A 19,910-nucleotide genomic window follows, 5' to 3' on the forward strand; every position below is an offset into this window, starting at 1 on the left:
CGCAGCCCCCCGGCGCCCCCCGCCGCAGCCCCGGGACCCCTGTGGCCGTCACCTCGGTGCCACCGCGGCTGCCGCAGCCCTTGTCCGGCAGCTCCTCGGCCGCGCCGCTGAGCCCGGAGGTGGCGAAGGCCGCGTCGATGCCGTCCCCGATGTCTCGCATGTCCTCCAGCGCGATGGTGAACTGCGCCAGAGTCCTCACCATCTGCAGCATGCGGGTCCCGGGGGTCGGTCCGGCCCACGCGGCCCGAGGAATCGCGCAGAAATTCCCTCTGTGTCTCTGCCTCTATCCCCAGGTGTCCGCCCCAGCCGGAGCGCTGCGCCGGGATGCGGCGGGGAGGGGAATAAAAGGCAGGCGCTATTTATATCGGCGGGGTTCGCGGTGGATGGGGAAGCGGGGGGATGCACGGAAAGCCCTCCCGCAGAGCGGGCTGCCGGGCTGCGCCTGCGTCCGTGGCCACGCCAGGGCCCCCGGCCCCCGAAATTGGGCAGGCACGGGCGGGGGGCAGAGCCGTGCCCACACTGACACGCAAGGATGCGGGCAGGGCCGGATCCCGCCGAGGGATGCTGCTGGAATGGCTTTGCCCAGCGAGGATGCTGGGGGATGAGGTGGGGTGGGGGGAGACGATGTTTTCTTGGGGCATGAGGTTTTTGGGGAGGGGGGGCGCACGGGTGATGATGCTGGGGTGCTGAGCGTCCTCAGGGACTCCATCCCTGTGAATATCCACCTCCCTGACCTCGCAGGCAGGGAAACTGAGGCACGCCCCCTTCTCCCCCACGGCATCCCCACCTCAGCACCCACATCCCTGCTGGCCGGGTGATGCATCCTGCCCAGATCTGTTTGTAACGCTCCCCTCCTGCTTCGTTAATTAAATCTAATTAGCCGCTCACCCCGTTTCCACAGCAACAGGCGTGCAGCAGGGCTGCATCCTCTCATGGCAGCCAGTAAATTTCCTCTTGGAAGTGAGGATGATGAGCATCCCAGCCCGGGAAGGGTGCGCGGCAGAGAACGGACGGCTCGGGGCAGGTAATGGGAGCTGCAGCAGCTACCGATGCACCCAGGGGTCAGGGAGGAGGGAGTGCTAATTGCAACCAGGTAATGAGGCTGCTCTCAAGGCAGCAGCAGCTCCTGCTCCTGCAGCTGCAGTGCCCTGGTCATCCCAGCTGTTGGAATGCTGGGTTTCTTTGGTTTGCAATCCCAGATCTGCTTGGGTTGCAGTCCCGAGCTCTTCTGGGATCCAATCCCAAACCCATTTTGCTGTAATCTCAGATTCCTTTAGGCTGCCATCCTAGAACCAGTTTTGTTGCAAGCTTGGATCCATCTGCAGTGCAATTCCAGAGCCATCTGGATTGAAAACCTGGGCTGTTCTGAGCTCCAGTCCCAGATTCATTTTGGTGGTAATCCCAGACACATTTGGGCTGTAACCCCAAACCCATCTCAATTGCAATCCTGGGCATCACTGCATTGCAATCTGGGATCCATTAGGGATAAAATCCTGGGCTCTGCTAGAATCCTATTGCAAACATGCTTCTGTTGCAATCCCTGTTTTATCTGGGCTCCAATTCCAACTAATTTCTGTTGCAATTCCAGATCCATTTGGGTTCCAATCCCAGAACAAAATGGGTTGCTAATCTAGGTCCATCTGGATTCCAGTTCCAGACCCTCTGCTTGCAGTCCTGGGTGCTTTTGGGTTGTAATCCCAAACCCCCCTGGGCTGCAGATCCAGGCCCAGCTGGGCTACAGCACGCTGGGTTGTGATCCCAGACCTGTTCATTTGCCATCCTGGGCCCCATCTGTGTTGGAATCCTGGGCTCCTTTGGGTTCCAACCCCAGACCCATCTAGCTGCAATCCCAACCCCATTCCTTTGCAATTCCAGAACCATTGGGGTTAGATGGGTCTGCAATCACAGACCCACCAAGGATTCAAACCTGGGTCCAGCTGCACTGCAATCCCAAACCCATCTGTGCTGCAATCCCAATCCCATTCCTTTTGCAATCCCAACCCCACTCCTCTTGCAATCCTGCACCCAACAGGGAAGCCAGCCTGGCAATGTGCATGGCAATGCCAGATCCATTTGGGCTGTAATCTCAGAACCACTCCTGTTGGAATCCTGGATACACCTGGCTCGCAGTTTTGGACCCGTTTGGGCTGTAACCCCAGATCCATCTGGGATGCAATCCCAATCCCATTGCTCTTGCTATCCTGCACCCAACAGGGTGCAAACCTGGGTCCAACTGCATTGCAATCCCAGATTCATAGGAACTGCAATCCCAATCTCATTCCTCCTGCAATCCCAGGTTCATTTGGGCTGCAATCCCAATCCCATTCCTTTTAAAATCCCAGGTTCATTTAGGCTGCAATCCCAATCCCGTTCCTCTTGCAATTCCAGGTTCATTTGAGCTGCAATCCCAACCCCATTCCTCCTGCAATCCCAGGTTCACTTGGACTGCAATCCCAACCCCATTTCTTTTAAAATCCCAGGTTCACTTGGGCTGCAATCCCAACCCCATTCCTCCTGCAATCCCAGGTTCATTTGGGCTGCAATCCCAATCCCATTCCTTTTAAAATCCCAGGTTCATTTGGGCTGTCATCCCAATCCTGTTCCTCTTGCATTCCCAAATTCATCTGAACTGCAATCCAAATCCCATTCCTCTTGCATTCCCAGGTTCATTTGAGCTGCAGTCCCAACCCCATTCCTCTTGCAATCCCAGGTTCATTTGGGTTGCAATCCCAATCTCATTCCTCTTGCAATCCCGAACCCCCCAGGGATGCAAACCAGGGTCCAACCGCATTGCAATCCCCATTCCCTCTGGTTGGCAATCCCATTCCCGTTCCCCGGGCAATCCCATTCCCGTTCCCCGGGCAATCCCATTCCCACTCCTCGGCAATCCCGTTCCCGTTTCCCGGGCAATCCCATTCCCACTCCTCGGCAATCCTGTTCCCGTTCCCCGGGCAATCCCATTCCCACTGCTCGGGCAATCCCATTCCCATTCCCCGGGCAATCCCATTCCCGCTCCTCGGGCAATCCCGTTCCCGTTCCCCGGGCAATCCCATTCCCACTCCTCGGGCAATCCCGTTCCCGTTTCCCGGGCATGCCAGCCCCTTTCCCGGCCCGGTCCAGCCCGGCGCTCCGTGTCCCGGCGGCTCCTCCCGCAGCAGCGCCCCGAGCCCTCCCCCGGCACCGCCCGCCCCCTCCATGGCAGGAGAGCCTTTCCCACTCCCCGAAGGCCAGCCTGGGCTCAATCCCTTCATCCCAGCCAGCGTGTCCCGGGAGCGCTGCGCGGGACTCCGCTGTCGGCTGGAGAGGCTGCGCCTTCCTCCCGCGGGTTTGGAGCCCTCGCTCCCATCCACCCTCGGGCTGGGACAGAGGACGGCTGGAGAAGGGTTAAACCCGCCCTGCCCTGTGCCGGCAGGGATTTCGGACCGAACCCCGCTGTGTTCCCTGTCCATCTCCCCGGGATGCAAACCCCGGAGCGGGGCCGGCCAGCCGAGCCCGGACCCCCCTGCGAGCGGCCCGCAGCCCACAGGAAATTCCTGGGAGTGTTTGGCCACTCCAACAGCGCTGCCTATTTTTAGGGCTGTCTAAAATATGAGCCGGTTATTTTTAGCAGCGCGGCTCTTTGTAAACACCTTTAGATTTCCTTTCGGACCAGCCCCTGTTGTGGTTTTTTTTGTTTTTTTTTTTTCCCCAATCTGAGCGTTTCCTCCCTCAAAACCCCAAACTCTCTTGGGAAATGCACGCCAGTTCCTTGGGATGGAGCCAAGGGACTCATCCCCCATCCCAAGGCTTGTGCCAGCGTGGCAAAATGCTCCTGAAAACCCAAAGATGGAGAGGATCCGACACCGGGGGTTTGGGGGTGATTAAACAGCACCCCAAACCTGGGATGGGGCCAAGGAAAGGCCTTTCCCCCAGCTTTCCCTCTGACACTGGAAATGCAGCCCTGAAGAAGCATGGGAACCCTCCCATCTTGATTTATTTTATTTTTTAACTAGGCTCAGGGAGCAACCCCATCATTTTGTTTTTCCCTGCGCAGGAATATCGATGCAGGAGGAGTTTGAGCATCCCCAGGGATTCTAAAACATCCTAAAACATTTGGAAAAGGCCACGGTATACTGTGTCCTGCCTCCACCCCTGCAAACAAAGATGCATCATGCAGGAAAGTCCTAAACCATCCATTTTTTAAACAAACAAAGGCCAAAGGGAGAGCAGGAATGTACATTCCATGAGGGATCACAGCCATCACACAGATTCTGGCCCTTGTGCACACATCAGTGCATGGAATGATGAAGTTTCCAGCCACTCTGAGGACTCCCCCCACTGTCCCAAACCCTGGTGATTGGGTCAGTGTGGGAGGGTGTTCCTTGTGCTGCATCCCCAGAGATCATCCCAAAATTCCCACACCCACAGCACTCAGTGTTTCTCCCTTTCTTTGGTGTAAACTCACCCAGCCATAGCCTGAGTGAGCTGCAGTAGGGATTTTGCCCCTGAGACCCTGTTCTGGGGCAAAAATATCCAGATTTGGGGGGGGAAACAGTGTTTTAGACCACTTTGGGAGTGGGATTTGCTGCTCAGGGCCTTCCTGCAGCTGCTGAAGGAGGAGCTAACCCTGCCTCGAGCAAAATTATTCCCACCCCTCCAAAACAAGCCAAAAATTGAAGAGTAAATAAATACAAGTTGTTTTTCCCTCAATTACATCTCGTTCCTGCTGCCAGCTCCTGATGGGAGATTCTCTAGGGTGTCACAGTAGGGCTGTGCTGGGAGGTACATGAATCTTAGCACCTCCTTGAAACCAGCATTCCCAGTTTGAAAGAATCAGGTATTTCTGCACCTTTTCTATCCCTGAGTGCCTGTTCCCAGGGTAGATCCCACTAGAGGGAGCTGGGACATAGTGGGAACCACTGGTCCACAGGGACAATGCACGGTGAATTCCCAAGCTTAACAATTTTAACACATCCTCACCTCTATTTCTACCTAAATTCTGGAAAGAAAAGGCTTGGAAATAAACTGGACCCGCATCCATCCACCCCAATGCAATGAGCAAACACCTCTGCAACAAACAGCATCATCCTGGCATCTAAAACTTCCTGGAGCAGCCAGAAAAGCCCCTGGCTGGCACCATCTCCCAAAACAGGATGATGCTATTCCATCCAATCCTGTATTGCCTCAATCACTCAGCCTCTGGCAGGAAATCACTTGGGGAGAAAAAAAAAATCACATTCTGTTCTCTTGGGAAGTATTAAAGGAGGAGGTTGGGTTGGATTTTGTAGGGTTTTCAAGCCTGAGCAGCCCCTTGGGATCAGTGATGCTCTGCCCTGTGTCCCACAAGTGCCATAAAGCTGGGGGATGGCAGCCACTGCCATCCCTGGGTACCAACCACCCCCATTCCATGGTGCCAGCCACCTTTTGGGGCATGGCAGCCCATCCCTGGGTACCAAACACCCCCATTCCATGCTGCCAGTCACCTTTTGGGGCATGGCAGGCCATCCCCGAGCACAAGTCACCTCCTTTTCCAGGTGTCACCCCATCCCTGGCTTCCAATCCCTCATCCCTTTCAGCCTCTCATCTCTGAAAAAGATCCCTGGGAGCACCAGGTCCTGGAGAAGCCAGTGCCATGGGAACAGGAGGACCTGTGGCACAGCAGAGGGGCCGTGCCCGAGCCTGCCCGGCGCCGTAGGGAATCACATCCGGGGCTGCATTCCCTCCCTGCCCAGCCTCTCCCTGCTCTCCCACGGGTAAGGAAAGTCCGAGCTGCTCTCCAAAGAGTAACTTCTTGAAAGGAAATAAGAGCATAAATCAGCAGCTCTGATTCAGCCCTGCTTCAGTTGCTAATAATATTCCCGTGTTTATTCACAGGCCCGGGGCTGGAGATGTTTGCTTTTCCCTCGGCCGTGGTTTTTCCCAGGCTCCCAGCTCACAGAGGAGCATTGATTTGGTCAGGGATGCTCCCATGGAGAAACCCGGCAGCACCACCTCCTCCGGGATGGGGAGGATGAGGAGGAGGAGGAGGAGGAGGAGGAGGAGGAGGAGCAGGGCAGCTTCAGCCCCAGCGCACGGGAATTCAGTTGTTTTCCCTTCTTGGACTTCTCGGCTGCGGTGATTCATCCCGGGAGGACACGGCCTGGCTGCAATTCTGCTTTTAAAGTGTGAGAAACAAAAAAAAAGGGAATAAAAAATAAAGGAGTTGGGGCAATTTTTCCAAGGCAGGGTGGAAGGATGCTGGGCATCCCTGTGCTGCCCAGGGGAGCAGCAGTGCTGGGAGCAGTGCCAGTGGGATGGGGAAAGGGGAGCTGCAGGAGACTCATCTCCCAAAGCAACAAAAGTTCCTCCTCTAAATGCACAGTGGGGCTTTTCCTGTGGGATTTTCACTGAAATCTTCACGTATGGCACTGGGGTGAGGAGTTCTCCTCTCTGCCAAAATTCAAAGCTCAGGATTGTGCTGATGCATCTCCTGCATCCTCCCTGTGCTGCTGGCAGCATCCCACGGATCCCCCCTCTCCATGACCCCCTTCCCAGCCGACTGGAGATGCTCACCCCAATTTAACCCTCCCCAGCTACCATCCATCCCCTGGCAGGTTTGCAGAGCCCTTACAAAAGCAGTGGTCCAGGGCACAGCTGGGGGCTTGTGGCCCCCCGTTTGCTGCCAGCCTTTGCCGAGTCCTGGAGCAACTTTCACCAAATATGGAAGGTTTTTTTTGCCTCCGGTTTTCGGCACGCAGGCCACGGCCCAAGAGCGCAGCTTTCCAGATGCTGAGGTCAGCCCAGCTCTTCTTCCCTCCCCCTGCTCCTTCCCTGCTGCCTCCCAGTGGGCTTGGCCCTGCACCCACCGGGACAGGAGCAATTCCACCCCCTCAGCTCACTGGAATCCCTGGATCCCCCACCAGCATCCTCTGCTGCTGGCACAAGCCTCCCCAAAAGCATCCCAAGCCGCCCCAAAAGCAATGCCTGTAAGGATTTTGGGGGACAAGGAAGCCAGGGAGAGGGGTGCCCGATGCTGGCACTCCCTGGCATCGCTGCTGGATGCCAGCCTGGCACGGGTGGGTGGGAGGTGCCCTGGTGGAATGGGACCAGAAGTCTTGGGGCAGGCAGGAAGGAGCCAGCCTGGCATGCAGGGAGTGATGGGCACAGGAGGGGCTTGGTACCCAGGAGCTGATGGGGATGCAGGTCTCCACGTGGAGCCAGAATTCCAAGCACACCCAAAGCCAAGAGGGATCCAGGAGTCACAGATGATGGATGCTCAGAAGCTGAGGGCTGCTCAGGAGCTACCCTGGAGCCCATGGGCACCCAGAAGCCAGTGGGGACTCCCTGGGTACCCAGGAGCTGAAGGATGCCCAGGATCCCAAAGAGACTCGGGCACCCGTGGATCCACAACACAAAGGAGCTGAAGGACACACAGGAGCCAACAGACACTCACAGGCATCCAGAGGCCATGGGCACCCAGGAACTGATGGATGGCCAGCATCCAACAGGTACCCAGCAGTCCAGGGACACCCAGAAGCCACTGGGCACCTGGAGGGGATGGGGATGCAGGAGCTGATGGATTCCTAGGATCCAACAGGTGTCAGGAGTCCATGGACACTCACAAATGCAGAAGTAACCACAGGCCCCCATGAGCTGATGGCCCCCCAGGTGCCAACCAGTCCCAGGAGTCCATGGGCACCCAGACATGTCATCCAGCTGCCGACAGATAGCCAGGAGCTGACAGATGGATTCTTAGGATCAAACAGGTGCTGGAAGTCCATGGGCACCCACAAATCCACAAGCTGATGGACACCCAGGAGCTGAGGGACACCCAGGTGCTGATGGAGGAGGTAGGAGAGCTGACCACCCTGTTCCATGCCCCTGCCAGGACTTCTCCTGTCCCTCCTGCCTGGATCCATGCCTGGAAGCAGCTGAGGTCCAACCACCAGCCTTCACCCAGCTGTGCCCCACAGACTCCCAGTGCCTGGTGCTCCGTGGGTCCCCTCAGCCTGCTGCAAGCAGGACAGCAGGGATCTGGGGAGAGGGGGGAAGCACAGACCTCGCCAGGAACGCCCACAGCCCACGTCACACCACAGTCAAGGCCAGAGGTGACAGCTTCCCTGCCCTGTCACTGTCACAGCACACCCTGGGGTCGGGGGGAGCAGGGGGGGTTCAGCATCCACTGACCTGCGCCAGGTTTGGACGATGGAGAGACGAGTTCCCTCTCCGCTCACCGAGGCTCTGAGCCATCTACATCCCATCTCACCGGGGTTTTGGGCAACCCAAAAATCACCAAAAGGACCAAACCCAATCCCCTACCGCTAGCGACGGTGTTTCTGCCGAGGGGTCAGGATGAAACTCTTCCAAAAAAAAAAGAGCAAGAAGAAGGATGCCAAATCAGGGCAGGCCGACGAGTCTGCTGCTACTCCAGCTAAAAAAAGCAGGAAACCATATCCCAGGCTCGGAGATGCCAATCTTCCCATGCAAACAACTCCCTTTTTGTTTTTTTTGGAGAGTATCGGAGGGCTCGGGAACAGGCAGTCACAAATAGCAACTCCACGGCACCACCAAGGAAACCTTCTCCAGCCCCGGGGACCATGCAGGGATGCTGGTGACCCCACAGCAGGATGGTGGCTTCTGCAGGGGGCACCTGGTGGTGGCTGTCCCCTCACTGGGATGGTGACTCCTCCAGAGCAAACCTGGTGGTGGGCGCTACCACGGGTGTCCTTTTCCCAGCACATCCATGCAGGGATGTCCTGGTGGGGCTCACTGGTGTCCTGGATGTTGCTGGTGGGGTGAAAAGTGGTGGTGGCCATCTCCTGGTTCCCAAAAGGGGACGTGCTGGGGTTTCTGGGACAACTCAGGACACAGGGGTGACACAAGCCCAACATCTGCTCCCTCCAATCCTTCCACCACTCGGATTAAAGGGATTCTACCCTGCACAAGGGTAGAGGGGAGCACCAGGCTTGGGGACAGCCCCCAGCTGCACCCAGGCATGGCAGGAACTGGGATCAGCCTCCCATTCCCCGGAAGCTGAGCGGCTCCAGCGGGAATTTGCACAAAGAGTGAGTTACTGGAATACTTTTACCCAGATGCTGATTTTTGTTCTCCTTCCCATTGGCCGGGCCGCAGTTCCCAAAGAACCAAAAGCAAACACACTATTTTTAGAGAAGAGTTCATTTACTGGAGCCATTCCCTTTGAAATTCCTCACTCATCCTCTCCATGGAAACCAAGGGAGCCCGGAGAAACAGCCCCACCGGGACCAACCATCAGAGGCTTAAAAAGAGCCACGATGAGGGAGAGGGGGTGGAAGTGGCTGATTTTCCTTCACTGGACACATCCTGGCCTGGAAGCACCATGGTGGAAATGGCAAGGCTTTTGTTTGAGAGGGCTCTGTCTGTGCAAGCCTTCAGGGGGAGACATCCTGGAAGATGGACCATGCTCTCTTGGAAAATCATGCCTGGATAGCGTGTGGGGACTGTTGTCCTGGATAAGTGGTGGGAATGGGTGGAGGGGGATGGCTGGAAGGGAGCATGGACATGGATGGAGGTTGATGGAGACAGGAGAGGTGGATGAAGATGGATGGATGGATGGATGGATGGATGGATGGATGGATGGAAGGATGGGAGTCTCCTTCCCTGTTTTCCAGGAGGATGGGAGGATGGGAGTCTCCTTTTCCCTGTTTTCCAGGCCATGCCCTGAGAGAAGAGGAAACTGTTCTGGCCAAACCTTCCTTTCGTGTGAGGGCACCTCCTTCTCCACCCTGGATTTAGGAGAAGCTCCTGCTGCAGCTCTGAAGCTGTGGGATGCCCCCTGGGACCTGCTGTGACCAGGTGAGGGAGCTCAGCAAGGGGAGACCTCAGCACATCACCTCTCTGGACATTCCCATCACACAGGGATCAATATCCAGGGGAAAGCTCCCTCTTCAGAAATATCCCTGAGAAAGGCTCTAAATCAGAGAGTGCGAGAATCACAGGATGGTTTGGACGAGATGGCACCTTAAGTTCATCTTGTTCCAACCCCCCAGCATGGGCAGGGACACATCCCACTGGAACAGGTTGCTCCAAGGCCCACCCACTCTGGCCTTGGACACTTCCAAGGATCCCACAGCCCTTGCAATGATGGATAAAGGCTGCGGGAACAAGCCCTGGGAAGCTTTGAGCTTCCATCCCAGCTGGGTTTGGCAGGAGGTTACCTGGAGGTTACACCACAGGGAGGCCGACCTGCTGCTTCCCTGGCAAGAGCAGATGGAAGAACGAGGCCACCTCCTCCCAGAAGCTTTGGAGGCATGTGATTTTCCATGGAAAAGCCCAGGCATCTGTGCAGAGATGCAGGCAGGGTGCAGGCAGGCTGCCCAGTGCATCTCTGAGAATATATCCCAGCACCAGGGCCCTCTCCATACCCCAGTGTGTGTACCCCTGCACCAGGGACCTCTTCCCTTAATAATATTAATTACTTAGAAATGCCACTAGGTGCTCAGCCTCCTCTTGGGGACGTGCCAATGTCCCCAAGGCGGCACCAGCCAAAGCTCCAGGAGGTTCCTCATTAACCCATTTTAATTATAATGCTCAATGGTTTCATAGCACTTTCCAGCCCACGATCAGAAAAGACAAAAAACTAAACCTGAACTGTTCCATCAGGCAAAAAATGCTGCCAAATTCCCCCCAAATTCCCTTTGGGAGTGTCCCATACATACCTACAGGTATCCCTGTACCAGGCCCTCTCCATACCCCCTGTACGTGCACCCCTGCACGCCAGGACTCCCTGTGCAGGGATGCACATCCACACAAATTCCAGGGATGCACAAGCCCAAAACCAGCCTCTCCCTGTGTACCCCAGCCCCAGGGATCTCCTGGTGCATCCCAGCTGCAGGACTGTGGGTCCCTCCACAGGCTGGAAGCTCGGCTCCTGCCGAGCCCATTCCAGCCTCCCACCCTGGCTGCAGTGCCTGGATCCTGCCCAGAGCCTGACCTTTGGATCAGCCAAGGCCAGCCCCCAGGACCAGCTCAGCCCAGGGCTAACCCTGTCGCTCCAAGGCTGCATCCTGCACCACCAGCACAGGCCTCCATCCCACGTGGATCATCCCCCACCCCGGTGGAGCTCGCTGCCTAATTAATTACAGGCTTTTAATTAAAGTGGGGGGGGGGGGACGACAAGGGACAAAGCAGCTCTGTTCAAAGCGCTGGCAGAAATGGGCAGAGATAAGGGAATTTTGGGCACTGGGGAAGAGTAAAAACTGGGCAGAGTTTAGGGGACTTTGTCAGCAGGGAAAGAAAAGAGGTAAAAATGGGAAGAGTTACGTGAATTTTGGCACCAGGGAAGGAAAGAGGTAAAAAATGGGCAAAGACAAGGGATTTTGGCACAGGGGAAGGAAAGAATAAGAAATGGGCTAAGATAAGGGGGATTTTGGCAGTGGGGAAAGAAAGAGACAAAAATGGGCAGAGTTAAGGGGATTTTGGCTGGGTCACCCCCCCTGGACCCGTGCCACTGATCCCAGGGTCAATCCACGCCACTGACAGGCAGCATCCCCTGATCCCAGAGAACTTTTCCCCACTCCATCCCACATCCCACCTCTCTAAAGGGCTGCCCATGTGCCTCAGTTTCCCCCCACTCCAGCATTTCGCTGAGCACGGCAGATCCAGGCACGCAAAACCCGGGCAAACCACTGGAGCAGGGAGAGGAGAGCCAAGATTTGCCCATTCCCACCTCTGCCCTGCAGCTGCTTTAATTAATTAGAGATTTCCAGTAACACCAAAAAAACCAAAAAACGAGACAACTCCCAGCCACAGCCCCAAACCTGGGGATTTACAGGGAACAGGGGAAAACTAAGGCCAGAGATGACAAACTTCAGGAATATATGGCCAGCGCATGGATCCGCCTCTGAGCTGTCCCCACAGCGAGGAGGAGCTTCTGGAGGGTCGGGGATGAGCCAGGAGGATGCTGGGGAGGGAAGGGGGTGGTTTACACAAGCTTCCCTGGGAATGTGACCCCGCCGTTCCCTCCGGGATCCCCCTCCATCCCTGATGGCTTTTCCGGGGTGCGGCCGCCCCGCTGGGGACCGGCAGGTGGGGAAGGCCGCGTTCCCACGACTCCCGTGCTCCCCAGAGGTGCTATATTTAAATCAATATTTTCCTGTTTAATCCAAGTGCTGCTAAGTCAACAAACACAGCAGGACAGCGAGCATACCTAATTTTCCATCCCCACATGGATTCAGCCATGGGGGGGAAGAAAGATCTGAGGGGTTGCCAGTCTGGCATCCTGAGCAGGAAATGGACCCCAAATCCATCCCAAAAGTATCCTAAATGCATCCTGCCTTGCTGCTAGGCTGTGTATGGCTGAACATGGGTGCACACACACGTGCTTGTGTGTGCTGCCCATTCCAGCAGCTTTTGGGATGCTGGGATGCTTTTTGGGTCTTTATCTGGAGTTTTGGGGTTTTTTCCTCCCACAGGATCCCCCAGAGTGGGATGAGCTGCTAATGACCTCCGAGGAATTAAAAGCCTGGTGCCCATCGTCAGGCAGAGGGTGAAGGAGTTCTTCTGCACCCAGGATGAGCTGGATGGCTCCAGCCCCATGGAGAATTGCTGGAAAGCACCCAGGACAAACAGTGCTGCCCCCGAGGGAGAACACCACGTTACCTCTCTGGGCAGGATGTGCCAGATGCACCTCTGCCAAAGCCACCACCAAACACCGTGGAAGCTGGGAAAATATCCTGGGGAATACTCAACCCCTTGAGGGTGAAAGATTTTGGGAGAGAATATTTTAAGGCAGCATCACTCCAGAGGTGCCAGACCTCATTACGAATCCCTTCCCTGGAGATGGACACCATCTCACCATCACCACCATGACATGAGATGGATGCTGCCATCCCACAAAATTCCCAAGTGGAGGTGGCCATTTCCCCATACAGACTCACAGCCTCGCAACGCTGGCCCTTCCCATTGAGTTAGGGAGGGGGAAAAAATCTAAAAGTAAAAAAATAAAGCAGATTTCTTCTCTGCTGGTCAGGGATAAATCCATGCTCCCAGCCAGCCATCCCAGTGCCAAGTTATATCCGGTCCTCGGTGCTCTCACTCAGAATTAAAGCAACCCCCTCGCAGGGCTCAGTCCCCCTTGGCCCCCCCAGACAAAGCTGATGCCATCTGAAATAAAACATCCCAGCTCCACCATCTAATAAATCAAAAGGAGAAATAAAAATCCTAGTTTCAGTCAGGATATGGCTGGAGCACAAAGAAATCCCAAGGCAGGAGAGAGATTTGAAGATACAGCTGTGGTGTTGCCCTTAAAAGGGAAAATTTGCACCCTTGTTCCCCGAGGCCGGAGGGGTCAGGCAAGGTGAGGAGCAGCATCCTCAGGGTCTGCTCCCACAGGGTGGCCCAGCCACCTGAGGACATGCTCGGCCAAAAATCCACCCAAATTCTTCCCCCAAAGATGGGATCAGACCAGGGCTGGGGGTGTATCGGGGTATGGGGTCAGCAGAGCACCCCTGATTTTGGGGCCATCAGGTACCGGCCCCAGGACACCACAGGGACCTGCCTGAGTAAGAAATATCTCTCCATAAATTATTGAGATAAACCATATATTATATAAAGTAAACATATTAATTATTTAGAAATGCCACTAGGTGCACAGTCTCATCTTGGGGACCTGCCAATGTCCCCACGGCGGCACCAGCCACAGCTCCAGGAGGTTCCTCATTAACACATTTTAATTATAATGCTCAATGGTTTCATAGCACTTTTCAGCCCACGACCGGAGAAGACAAAAAATTAACCTAAACTGTTCCATCAGGCAAAAAATGCTGCCAAGTTCCCCCCAAATTCACCCAAAACATCCTCAAGGATGTTTCACACAGTGGCCAAGAGTGGCCATCCCTGTTCTCAGCCACCAACAGCTGCTGTCTGGCTGTGGGGACAACAACAGGAGAAGGAACTGGATGGGAAGCAGAAATCCCTGAAGAATATTTTGAGGGGAATGTTGCTGCAGGGATGACGTATTCCAAGAGAATGGGGGAATGATGCTGTGGGGATGCCAGACCCCAGGAGAACCTCCTGGGGATGACAGTGCTGCAGGGCTGCTGGATCACACCAGAATATCCTGTGAGGAGGATGCCAGATCCCAAGAGAATACCCTGGGGTGAAGATGCTGGGGGATTTTGGGAGGATCCAAAGAAAAGCAGCCTCTCTCCACGTGGCTCTGCCCTGGCCAGCAAGGGTTACACCGCCGGGCTCAGCCCCAGGGACTTCACGCTTGGCTGCCGGCGCTGCTGGAAGGGAATGGTCCAGCCCATCCTCTGAAATCAGTTTGGAGCAGGGGAGAGAGCCCTGCCAGCATCATTCCTGCGAGCTCTCGGCAGATCCCCCGCGGGAATGGGTATTTCTGGGCTTCTCCCAGAGCTATTAAAAGCCCCGTGGGTGCTGGCACTGCTGTGCCGCAGCAGGAGGTGATGCTTCCAAGCCCTTCCCGGCACAAACACCCGGAGTGATGGGAACCCAAGTCCACGTTCAAACAACAGCCAAGGAGCCAGCGATGCCAAAAACCCATCCCAGGAGAGATCCCAAAGCACGCAGCTGTGCTTCAGGGTGAGCAGAGCACCTTCACATCCCCCAGACTGCACCAGTTCTTCCCCAGTGAGGATCAAACTTTCACCTATCAAATATTCAGTGCACGCACAAAAATATTTTTCCCCCTTTTTCCCACGCACCAGCGTGGCAATGCTCATGATCCCAAGTAGAGGGATGGTGGGTTTTTTGGGGAGGAAAATGCAGTTTTGCTCAGTTAGGGGTGTAACATTTGGATTCCCAAGCAGAAGGATTGTTTCCCAGCCTTCCCAGCTAAGGAAAAGGCAATTTTTGGTTCAGCATCTCAGGGATGGTCAATTTATCAGTACCTTATGTAGCACCATTGAGAGATGTTATATATAATCATAATACATTTCTAAAACCCTCTTCCACCACAACTTAGTGCTATTTAACCTGAAAACTGCTTTTTCCCACCCAAAAATTGACTTTTCATCAGGGAGGTTTCCCCAGCAAACAAGAGCTCATCCCCTGGGGACCACCGGAAAGGGCTGGGAGGGCTCTTGGCCATCCAGCAGTGCCTCTGCAGATGGGAACTTGTCCACCACAAGGGACACATGACAGACCCCAAGGCCACCAGTGCTTTGGGTGGGTGGTGCACCCCATGAAACAAAGGTGCTTGTAGGACGGATGGGCACTTACCACCTGTGGCTTGGTCCTGGGGCCGTGTTCCTCGGGCAGCCGCGAGCACCGGGGCAGCCGGGGCGGTGGGGCAGCGGGCGGCGAGCGGGGTCCATCCCCAGGACTGGGGGACGTGTCACCTGAGTTGAGGGCCAGCATGTACCGCTTGGTGACATCCTCCAGCGAAGGAGGCTGGAGGGCTGGGAAGGATTTTCCAGGTGAGCGGCCGGCAGCCGGCGCAGGGAGGTGGCCGTGGTGGCCGGAGGGGACGAGCGGCTCGGGGACGGTGATGGGGACGAAGGTGGCGGGCTCGCTGGTGTGACGGACGTGCTTGGTGGCCGGGCGGCTCTTGGCGAGGACGGCGGGCGCGGGGGGTGGCTGGTTCTCCTGGTGAGCCGCGCGGTTGGAGCGCTTCTTGGAGCTGCGGCGGGCGATGCGAGGGGACAGCACGTCGGCCAGCTTGGGGTCAAAGCCGTAGCCGCGGCCGGTGCCCGGTGCTGCCGGCTGTGCCGAGAGGATGGGCTCGCTGCTGGACGGGGGAATGCTGGGCTCCAGCTCGCTGATGGCCTCACCGGGACCCTCGAAGGCGCCAGGTGACAGCTCGCCGCGGCGGCTGGGGTCACTCAGCGACTTCTTCTTGATGGTCTTGCCGTTGGCCTTGTCATCGCCCAGCTTGGCCATGGCGCCGGGCTGGCTGACGATGGTGCGGATGAGGCTGCTGTAGTCCCGGGGCCCATCGCTGCCCAGGGACAGGTCGCTGCCCGCGCTGCCCGCGCTGCCCGCGATGGCGGCGGGCTGGGGGATGCCCGCCTTGGCGCTCAGCGAGCCCAGCAGGTTGCTGTCGACGGAGAAATTCTTCGCCTCCTCCGCTACCGAGCGTCTCCGGTGAGGCATGGGGTCGCTGAGGGAGCGGTAGGGCTCGGTGCCACCCTCGCTGCCGCCCTCCATCCCATTGGCGCCCGCTGACGGGAACTTACGTCGGCGCCGCAGGCTGCCGGGGGTGCTCGGCGTCTCGGGTTTGCCAGCTGGAAGGTCTTCCACCGCCGCCGTCGGGTGAGCGGGCAGCGGCGTGTCGGAGTCACCCGCTGCCAGCCCGGTACTGGGCAGCATCCAGGCGTCCACAGCTTTGTGCAGGTCTTGGAAGGGCATCCCCACAGGCTCCGGCTCCGTGACGATGCCCTCGTCCGTCACGCTCGACTCGTGACCCGACAGCTCCTCCACGGATTTACTGTGCGCGAGGTTCTCCTCCAGCTCCGCGTCCTTCAAACACAGCGTGCTCTCCACCTGTCCCCGAAGGGTCACGTCTGTCGTCCCCGTCGTCGGTGCCACCACCTCAGCGCCCTCCACACCTCCACTGTCCTTCTGCTCGGCGGCAAAGCCGTAGTCCTGCTGGGAACCCATCCTGCTGATCTTCTCAAACACCTGCCTCGCCTCCTGGATGTACTGGTCCTGGATGACCATGGGGAGAGGATCCTCGTCCCCTTGCTGTCCCCCACCTGGAACCACCCGGTCCTGGCTGTCCGTAGAGGCCAGAAGGAGCTCGGAGGAGCTCTGCTTCATGGTGCTCTGCAGGAAAAGCCGTCGTGTCCCGGATTTTTCGGAGCAGGTGAAGGACTTGGCACGACGCAAAGTGGCCGTTAGGTCCTTGAGCGTTGGCCGCTCGCCCGACGCCCAGCGGTTTTGGGGATGAGCGGCACCGCAGCCGCCTGGAGAGGGGCTGGCACTGCTGGAGCATCCATCAGAGCCCACGTCAAGGCCGATCCTCACCCCTTTCTTCTTCACCTTCAGCTCCGAGAGGTCTGATTTGAGGAAGCTGAGCAGAGTCAGGGTCTCGGTGGCAATGTCGGGGTTGGACAAGGACTTGCGGTGCTTGGCCCGCTCCCCTTCCAGCCCTGGCTGGTGCAGGCTCTCGCTCCCATAGTCCGGTTTCGCCTTGGCCACGCTCTGGGGCAGCTTGGGGCGGACGCGGACCCCCGGCTGTCCCCACGCCAGGCCATCGCTGGCCCCGAAACTGGGCGATCGATAGATACCATAACCTGCCTGGAGAGTCCGTCCTTGGCTGGGCCAGCAGACTCCAAACTGCTCCTCTTCCTTCAGCGTCTCCGTGCTGGAATAACGACTGCTGCTGCGTGACCCGCCGGGGCTGCCGAAGGGCAGGATGTTCACCTTGGAGACGCGGGCCACCATGGGCAGCGGGTGGCGGGGGACCACCCTAGCGCAGCCTTCGGCCTCGGCATCGCCATCCGCCGTGCCCTCCTTCTTCTTCTTCCGTGCGGCGCGGGGCCGGAGGGCAGCGCTCTGCCCTTCGCCTTCGCTGCCCGATGAAGCGCGGGGAGAACGGGCCGCCGCGGCTTCATCGTCCCCGTTGGAGCGGGGTGATGGGGAGGAGGAGGGTGGTTGCGGTCGAGTCGAGTTATGCCAGGAATGCGGGCCGGGCTCCGGCGGAGCTCCGCGGGGAGAGCGGAGCGCCGGGTGCGGGACGCGGCTGCGGGGCGGAGGCGGCGGGGGAGCTCCGCGGGCGCTCCCGCTCCCACTCCCGCTGCCGTTCCCCATCCCATTCCCGGTGGCCGCCGTCGGCTGCCGGCAGCTTTCCCCGAAGAGTTTCCGCATCGCCGGGACGCTGGGCCAGCGCGGCGGCTCCGCGTTTAACCCCGGGCCCGGCGGCGACGGCGGCGGCGGCGGGGGCGGCGGTGGAGCCGGGGACGGCGGCTGAGCCCCGGCATGAACCGGGCCCGTCGGCTCCGGCTCGGTGAAACGAAGCGAAAGCTGCCGTACCGACGGGGCCAGGCTGCCAAAAGCCCGGCCCGGTTGTTGCTCCGCGATCGGCGCTGAAACTTTCCTAGCCGGGAAGAAGAAGGAGGAGGAGGAGGAGGAGGAGGAGGAGGAGGAGGAGGAGGAGGAGGAGGAAGCCTTTTTTTTTTTTTTTTTTTTTTTTTTTTTTTGGCTTTTCCTCCTCCCTCACCCCCTGCTTTTTTATTTGTTGCATTCAAATAAACTTTCCTCCCCGGAGGCGGGGTTTGCTCCCGCAGAGGGGGAGGGTTGAAGTTTTGCTCCCTTTTAAAAAATTATTTATTTAATTTTTCTTTTCTTTTTTTTTTTCTTTTTTTTTTCCTTTGGAGGGCAGGGGGGAGAGGAAGGCGGCTTTGCAGCTGCCCTCTCACTCCCAGGCTAAGCAGCAGCACCTCGCACCCCCCTGCATCTTTCACCCCCTTCCTGCATCCTTCCTTGCCCCCTGCATCCTTTCTTCCACACCCCCCCGCCCCCAGCATCCTTCATCCCCTTTCCCTTTTATAAAGTGGCTTATCAAAAAGTGGGAGAGCAACTTTTTACATGGGCAGATAGTCATAGGATGAGGGGGGGACAGCTTTAAACAAAAATAGGGGAGACTTAAGTGGCATATTAGGCAGAAATTCTTCCCTGTGAGGGTGGTGAGTCCCTGGCACAGGGTGCCCAGAGCAGCTGTGGCTGCCTCTGGATCCCTGGAAATGTAAAAGGAAATGTAAAAGGCCAGGCTGGACAGGGCTTGGAGCCACCTGGGCTAGTGGAAGGTGTCCCTGCCCATGGCAGGGTGTTGGGATTAGGTGGTCTTTAAGATCCTTCCTAACCCAAACCACTCTGTGATTCCCTCCATCCCTTCCCAGCTTTTTCTTTTTAGGGGGAAAGAGGACAAATAACCAAAAATGTGAGTGCCAGTGAAAGATTCTTCCCCTTACAGCAGATTCCTCCAGACCCTGCTTTGCTGCTCATCTCAGGGAGGAGAGAACACCTTGTTCCCAACTTGCAAAGCTCTGCAGGGAAGCACTGCCCCGTGAACAGACTTTCTCGTGGGTTTTCAGCAGTGCTTGTCAGCGCTTGCTATTTGAAGCCTATAACCCTTTTTTCCCCCCAAGACAGCAGATTTGTCGCCGGGGATGTGAAAAATGAAGGTGGCTGGGACAGCTGGTGGGTGAGCTGTGGCCTTGGAGATGTGGATGGGGCTGCAGAGGTGTTCTGGCCATGTAGAAGATATTTCTGGCTCTGACCCCAAGGCACAAAAAAGGGGGGGAAAAATCCAACACCTCCTGTAAATGCATTTTTCGGGGCCTAAAAAGCGCCCGCAGCGATGCCATGAGATGCTCCAGCCCAGCAAGTCTTCCTTCCCTGGCTCTCCCTTCCCACCCCTCTCCCTGCTTCCCTGGTTCCCCCAGGCCTGGGTGTCTCCTGGCTGCAAGGATGATGTCCCCACAATGTCCCCCCCCCCCCCCCCCGGGGGGGATGCAATTATGTATTTCATCCCCGCTCGGTTCTGTGGGAGCTGTTCCTCAGCTGCTGGCTTTGAGCATCTGGCAAGCAAAGGAGGTTTGCTGAAGCATTCACCCCATTTCTAAGGCATCCCTTTATTCCCATCACTTTCAGGCCTGGTGGTGCCAAAGGAAGAGCTGACACGGCAGGGCAGGACATATCGAGATCCAAAGAGAGCTCTGTGTGTCCCCTTTTCTCCAAAAACATTCCAAACTAGTGATTCCAGTATCGGGAACATCTTCCTGAGTTTGTTGGATGTTACCACCCGAGCCCATGCAGCCCTTGCAGCCACCACCAGACTTTAGGAAGCTGATTAAATTTTTTTCCCCCCTCAGAGCTTTATTGTGGTTCTATTTTTCCAGCCACCTCCTCCCGTGGGTCCTATCCAGGCGCTGGGTGCTCTGATGCTGCAGGGCTCCTCCCTCCCTCCCTGGAGCCAGGTGGACACCCCACAGATCAGCCGTATTTCT

General features: G+C 57.1%; 1 protein-coding gene across 1 annotated transcript in view; it reads right to left on the reverse strand.

Moving 5' to 3' along the window:
• Nucleotides 1–19,715, reverse strand: part of ARHGEF17 (Rho guanine nucleotide exchange factor 17) — a 33,983-nt gene extending 14,268 nt beyond the window's left edge. The window contains exons 1-2 of the mRNA XM_041460399.1: nt 19,703–19,715; nt 15,181–18,044 (exon numbers count right to left, since the gene is read on the reverse strand). Coding sequence (XP_041316333.1) covers nt 15,181–18,044; nt 19,703–19,715 — 2,877 coding nt within the window. The remainder of the gene's footprint in view (nt 1–15,180; nt 18,045–19,702) is intronic.
• Between the last annotated feature and the right edge of the window lie 195 nt (nt 19,716–19,910).

Source organism: Pyrgilauda ruficollis, unplaced genomic scaffold, assembly GCF_017590135.1.
Source record: "Pyrgilauda ruficollis isolate IOZ18807 unplaced genomic scaffold, ASM1759013v1 scaffold143, whole genome shotgun sequence".
Lineage (NCBI taxonomy): Eukaryota > Metazoa > Chordata > Aves > Passeriformes > Passeridae > Pyrgilauda > Pyrgilauda ruficollis.